This window comes from Pistacia vera, unplaced genomic scaffold (assembly GCF_008641045.1).
Source record: "Pistacia vera cultivar Batoury unplaced genomic scaffold, PisVer_v2 Contig204, whole genome shotgun sequence".
In the NCBI taxonomy this organism is placed as follows: Eukaryota; Viridiplantae; Streptophyta; class Magnoliopsida; order Sapindales; family Anacardiaceae; genus Pistacia; species Pistacia vera.
Genome location: NW_022196007.1, coordinates 734,810 through 742,223, shown reverse-complemented (window position 1 = coordinate 742,223; position 7,414 = coordinate 734,810). Strand labels below are relative to the sequence as shown.

Sequence of the window (7,414 nt, the reverse complement as noted above, 5' to 3'; positions counted from 1 at the left end):
ATAACAATTTAGTATTCCGATAGATTAGTTCCGGCAGTAAGATCATCAAAATATTGAAAAGAACTAAAGTTGTTTTGAGATCATTGACCTTATTGTTGAGCTCTTTTTTGCATAATTCTTAATTACTCATAAATTAAAATAACAATTCAATGTAATGTTTATTTGATTAAATAAATGCTTAATTTTATTAAATTAATATAATTTTCAAAATAATTATTATTTAATAAAAATATCATTCCCAATAATTAATTAATATATACAAAAATAATGAGTGAAATAGATTAATTGTTGATTATTATAATAAAAGAAAAAAAAATATTCTAAGGAATTTTTTTTTGGTATAATATTTGGTGTTGTGGGTTGGAGATGGAATAGTATTTCGTACCAAAATTTGCACCAATTTGGTGCAAATTTTGCACCGAATTGGTACAATGAGTTGGAGATGGTCTAAGGAAAATACAATACACCGAGTCAATCGAAGTCAATATGAGAAGCTTTACCTATCCCTTCTGGGACATAATATTCTGGTTCTTAACTTACTTTCTTTACTATTTTTATTATTTAAATTATTGTATTTAAAGAATTTAAACGTATTTGACATGTTTGTTGATAAAACTGTGATAAGATAAAGATTCAATGTAGTTACATTTAATGTGACTCAGCATCTCTCATCAGTGTTGGATTAACAAAGGTCAATGGGTCACTGTATCTTAATATATATATACTGATATACATATGTTTAGTTAGGACGGACTGATATTATTTTTATCAAGTTTAATCACTACTGGATTCATTTCATATGATTGATATCGTATTTACAACTCAGATTTAATAATATATATTTATAATTCTGATAAATTAATAATAAGACGTCCGAATTATTCTTTCAATGCATAACATTTGAAAAGGGGTTTCTTTCTATGATTGATTATTTCATACGTTACTTGATGATTTTGATATTAGGAAGGTTACACGGAGATGGAAATAAATAACTCAGCAAGTACTTTAAGCAGTGGGTCGCTAATTGAAATTGAGGAACTCTTTGAGCCTTCACTTGGGTGCTGTATTTCCAGGGTTCCTATAAATCTTCAAAAGTAAACGAGGAAGCTTATCAGTTGCTTTCAATTGGTCCTTTTCATAAGGATAAAAAAGAATTGTTTGGCATGGAAAAGGAGAAAAGAAGGTATAACAAGAAATTTATTCAACGTTGGCTAACAAAAACTCACGGGAGCAACTGAAGACCTTTGTTCAAAACCGTGAACAAGAAATCCGCCAATATTACTCGGAGCCTATTTAGTTTTCGAGTGCCAAAACCAGTAACCCAAATGAAGCCACCAATAGTACCAGAGCACGTGTAAATAATGTATATAGGAGTTTGTTAGACTTGTACATGTGTCATTTTTTCATTGGTTGTACAGCTGTATATATATCAGCGGTTTTACTTCCTTTGTAACCTTTTTCCATTAATCAATGAAGTAATCTTCTTCTCTATGTTCTTGTTCAATATGGTATCAGGGCAATAAAGTGCTTCTTGTGCGTCCTCGTTCTGGAATTTTCTCATGCTTTCATGTTCTTGAATTTCGATCAATGGCAAGGATCAATTCCACCATTGAAGATGGTTTCAGTCCTTATTACCTTCATCATTAAGATAATCCAGGGCTAATTCTTGTGTCGCAACCACTAACTGAAGACAATTAAGCTTCGTGGAGTCGAGCTATGGTGATTGCTCTGTCAATGAAGAACAAGTTAGGGTTTATTGATGGATCCATTCCTCGTCCTGATGGTAATGATTCTCTTCTCAATTCTTGGATCCGGAACATTAACATGGTTATTTCTTGGATTCTTAACTCTATTTCTAAGGAGATTTCTGCTAGTGTTATATACTCTGATTTTGCTTATGAGATGTGGTTAGCTCTTAAAGAACATTTTCAGCAGAAAAATGGACCTCATATTTTTCAGTTGAGGTGTGATCTAATGAATCACACTCAAGGTTCATCTTCTGTTAGTGCTTATTTCACCAAATTGAAAAAAATTTGGGAAGAACTTAGTAATTACAGGCCTTTCTGCTCTTGTGGAAAGTGTGTTTGTGGAGGAACTAAAGCACTTGCAGATCATTCTCAAAAGGAGTATGTTATGAGTTTCTTGATGGGCTTGCATGATTCTTTTGCTCAAGTGCGTGGTCAGTTGCTATTAATGGATCCAATTCCTCCCATCAACAAGGTTTTCTCCCTTGTTTCTCAAGAAGCACATCAGAGGAATGTTAATGTGACTTCTGTTGGTTCTGGAGGTGTTGAATCTATGGCTTTTGCTGTGAAAAACGATGTTGCTCGATCTAACAATGGTCAAAATTTTCCTAGAGGGCAAAGGAAAGATAATCTCAATTCTAACAAGCCTGTCTATACTCATTGGGGTTATGTTGGCCATACAATTGATAAATGTTACAAGCTGCATGGTTATCCTCTTGTATATAAGCCCAAGTTTAATTCTAATACTTCTCATCAAGCTTCTTCCAATCAGACCCCTGCTGTTGCAAATCAAGTCTCCAATTCAGTTAATGATTTGTCTCGTGGAAATGCTGAGAACTCTAGAAATTTTGGAAGCTTTGTTCAAATGCTCAATCCATCTCAGGATCAACATTTGATGACTATGTTGAATACTCATCTTTCTGCTGCAAAGATAGGCACAGAAGCTGATGCTATTTCTGCTCAGGCATCAGGTACTTGTTTTTCTGTTGCTATTAATCCAATTTTTAATTCTTCTAAACATTGGAATATAGATTCAGGTGCCACTAGCCATATTTGTTTCAATCAATCTGCCTTCCACACAATGAAACCTCTCAAGAATTCTTTTGTCACTTTGCCTAATCACAATCGTATTCCTTTTCATTTTTCTGGAACTGTGAAGCTCAATTCTTTTTTGTTGCTACAAGATGTTCATTATATTCCTCATTTCAGATTTAATCTGATATCATGAGTTCATTAATGAAGGGTGCTCATCTGGATATTAGATTTCTCACTGATTCTTGTATCATCTAGGATCTGCACAGCCTAAAGATGATTGGCAAGTGTAAAAGAATGGCAGATCTCTATGTTCTTGATGATGATTTTTCCATATCAAATAATCATAGTTGTTTCATTGCTACTAGTTCTTGTAATTCCAGTTTATTTGTTACTAATAAGGTGAATTGTCACACTTGGCATCACCGGCTTGGACATCTATCTTTTAAGAAGCTAGACATGTTAAAAGATAGATTACAATTTTCTGAAAATAAGACTGATCATTGCACTATTTGCCCATTGGCTAAGTAGCGAAGGCTCTCTTTTGTTCCTCATAACAATCTTTCCAAGTCTCCTTTCGATTTAGTTCACTGTGACACATGGGGTTCATATCAGGTTCCAACACATGCTGGTTACAGATATTTCTTGACTTTAGTTGATGATTATACTCGTTTCACCTGGATCTTTCTCATCAAACAAAAGTCTGATGTGAGCTTTATTATTCCTAAGTTTTTCTCCATGATTGAAACTCAGTTTAACATAGTTGTTAAGCAATTTTGTTTAGACAATGCTCCTAAGTTACATTTCACAGATTTCTTTAGTTCCAAAGGTGTTCTTCATCAATTTTCTTATGTAGAAAGACCTGAACAAAACTCTGTTGTGGAACGCAAACATCAGCACCTTCTCAACGTGGCTCAAGTCTTATTTTTTCAGTCTAGAGTTCCTATAAAATTATGAGGGGATTGTGTGCTCACAGCAACTTATTTGCTAAACAGAACTCCTTCACCATTGTTGTAGAACAAGGCCCTTTTTCAGTTGCTGTATAATTCTCCTATTGATTATGGTTTTCTTAGAGTCTTTGGAAGCTTTTATTATGCATCAACTCTCTTTTCTCATTGTCACAAATTTCATCCCCGAGCCACAGCTTGTGTTTTTGTTGCCTATACACTAGGTATTAAAGGGTACAAACTTTATGACATTGTCACAAAATCCTTCTTTCATTCTCAAGATGTAGTTTTCATTAGAATTTGTTTCCCTCTCATTCCGTACCTCATTCCAATGATCTAATTGACCCTTTCCCAGATTTGGTTTTACCAAAACTTATCCTTGATATACCTCCTATACCGATACCTTCTCCTAATTTTACACCATTAGTTTCTTCTTTACCTAATGAGCATATTTCTCATAATACTCCTGCTCAACCTATCTTACAATCTTCCCATCCAATTAGAAAAACCTCTCGGGTTATTAAACTACCTTCCTACTTAAGGGATTTTCATTGTAATCTTTTATCTAATAAGCCTTCTCATTCCTCAAATTCACCCTATCCAATTGAAAATTACAATTGCTATGCCAATTCGTCCCCTTCTCACTCCAATCACCTCCTCACTGTATCTTCTACATATGAGCCTCAATTACCACGAAGTTGTTAAGTTTGCTCATTGGAGAGAGGCCATGTCAAAGGAATTAGAGGCTATGGAGACTAATAATACCTGGACAGTTACAGCTCTTCCTGCTGGCAAACATTCCATAGGGTGTAAATGGATTTATAAGGTCAAATATAAATCCGATGGAAGTTTAGAGAGGTATAAAGCTCGTTTGGTGGCAAAGGGATACACACAACAAGAAGGTTTGGACTAGAGACTTTTTCACTGGTGGCTAAATTGGTTACTATCAAAATCCTTCTTCCTGTTGCTACTAGTAACAAATGGCCTTTAATCCAATTAGAGGTTAATAATGCTTTCCTCCATGGTGATTTGTTTGAGGAAGTTTATATGGATTTGCCTTTGGGCTACTCTAAGCTACCTAATAATAGAGTTCAGGGGGAGAAATTAGTATGCAATTTGCATAAATCCATTTATGGATTAAAGCAAGCTTCAAGATTGTTCAATCAAAATCTGATTACTCCTTGTTCACAAAGAGTTCTGGTTCATCTTTTGTCGCTTTGCTGATTTATGTTGATGATATTATCATCACTAGTTTTGATATGGCTGCTATTAATTCTTTTAAAGTTTTTCTCCACAGCCAGTTTAAACTCAAAGATCTTGGCCATTTAAAATACTTTTTTGGTTTAGAAATTGCTCGTTCTGTTAAAGGTTTGTTTCTTTCTTAGAGACATTACACATTACAACTTCTTGAGGATACTGGTTTCCTTGCTTGTAAACCAACTTCATTGCCGATGGATCCTAAAGTCAAGTTCTGTTGAAGGCAATTTACTCGATGATCCATCTCCTCATCGAAGACTAGTTGGTCGTCTTCTATACTTGACTATTTCCTGGCCTGATATCACTTTTGCAGTCCATAAATTGAGCCAATTTGTTTCTCAACCTCGTCAGCCTCATATGGATGCTGCTCGTCATCTCCTAAAGTACTTAAAGGGTACTCCTGGCCAGGGTTTGCTTTTTTCCCTGCTACATCTTCTTTCCAGCTTAGAGCCTTTGCTGATGTTGACTGGGGTTCATGTCTTGATAACAGGAAATCAGTAACAGGTTTCTGTGTGTTTCTTGGTAATTCTTTAGTGTCTTGGAAAGCTAAGAAACAAAGCACCGTGTCTACATCCTCTGCTGAGGCAGAGTATCGTGCGTTGGCTACTACTGCTAGTGAGATTGTCTGGATTCAATAGCTGCGCTAAAGGATCTTCAAGTCTCAACTGACAAACCAGCATTGATTTTTTGTGATAATCAAGCTGCTGTCCATATCGCCACTAATATTATCTTTCACAAACGCACCGAACACATTGGAATAGATTGCCATTTCGTTCGTGATAAGCTTACTATAGGTGTTCTCAAGTTACTTCCAATTCGGACACAACATTAGCTAGCTGATGTTTTTACAAAAGCTTTACCTGCTGCTCAACTTTTCCATTTGCCATCCAAGATGAAGGTTCTTGACATTCACTGTCCATCTTGATGGGGAGTAACAGAGCGCGTGTAAATAATGTATATAGGAGTTTGTTAGACTTGTACAGGTGCCATTTGTTCATTGATTGTACAGTTGTATATATATCAGCAGTTTTACCTCCTTTGTAACCTTTTTCCATTAATCAATGAAGTATTCTTCTTCTCTCTGCTCTTGTTCAATAAATAGTAACCAAGAATAAGTCGCCCCCAACACTGTAGATTAAGCCTCAACCAACTCAGATGAAGAGTTGCTTTCAACCCACTATAATTTTTCGGCTATTTTTTTATTTACTTCAAGGCTTGCACAGAAGAGCACCTAATAACGAAGAGATCGAAGTCACTGTAGTTGGAGCGTCCACATTGACCTGGATAGAGGGCTACTTCCTACCAGGTTCCTTACTCTTCCTTATCATTTTTTTGTCCTCAATGGCTGGCGCAATAGAAAAGAGATCAAGGTCAAACATTTCACCGATTTGTATAGGCACGCTCTAGGGGAGTTAGAAGGAGACAATACGGAGGGTTTACATCCCCGGGAGAGCTTTTACACAATAAACATTCCGGAAGATTTACCAGCTGAAAAGAATTTACCTAAGGCGGTCAAATTGCAACAGTCAGGAGTTGTGTTTAAGCATCTTTCAACCAAATCTTAGTTGACATAAAGTTGAGAAATCAACCTTTTCCATTCTTTAATGGAGTTGAAGTGCGAATCCCGTGCACTGAAATAAATGACGACACTAAATATTTGATTCGAAATGCAGTGCCATTGGAGCAGTGTCACTATCCATCAGGAACTTACTTACGCAGTTACATCTAGTTGATGAGTTTCCTTATCTGCTCTGTAAAAGACGTGGATCCACTTGTTGAAGAGGGAATTATTAAAAATCTTGTGGACGAGAATCTTGTAATAGTGGACCTCTTTAATAAACTTGGCCAACAAATTCCACAAGTGGTTCCCATTACTCCGGATTGTATGAGCATCTTAGAGCGCAGTACGACAATCTTTGGAACCGCATCAGTGCAAACTTGAAATGCATATTTTTAAGAACTGCTTGCGAGCCACGACAGCTGTTGTCGGACCTATACTTTTTCTGCCCAGTTTGGTTGAAAACATACTTTCAATTAAGAACTCCTTGAGGTTTTAATATTTGTATTGAATGTTCTTATATTATAATGTAATTTGCATTTAATTACTGATATAGATTTGCTATTTTATAATATTTGTATTGAATGGTCTTTTCTTATTAGAGATTTTATTTATAGTCATATTCTTTCATAAAATATTTGTGAAGAGTGCTTCTAAAACGTGTTTGTTAAGAGCTAAAATCAATACGCTGCGTTTTGTTAAGAATTCTTGTTGCTTAAGGAAACGATGCGTGGTAGTTATAGCTAAAAACAGCTGAGCCATCAATTTGTGCTTGCGTATTAAGTGCAGTTATTCCTAATCTCTCATTGTATTAGAGTCGAAAGTTTCAAGCTCGAAACCTCATATAAATGGGATAAATATATAATTTTATAAAA

General features: G+C 35.5%; 1 protein-coding gene across 1 annotated transcript; it reads left to right on the top strand.

Moving 5' to 3' along the window:
- The first annotated feature begins 1,716 nt into the window (after positions 1 to 1,716).
- Positions 1,717 to 2,973, top strand: LOC116128896. Its single transcript, XM_031414662.1, has one exon. It carries the CDS (start codon positions 1,717 to 1,719, stop codon positions 2,971 to 2,973), a length of 1,257 nt encoding a protein of 418 aa, XP_031270522.1.
- Positions 2,974 to 7,414: the final 4,441 nt, after the last annotated feature.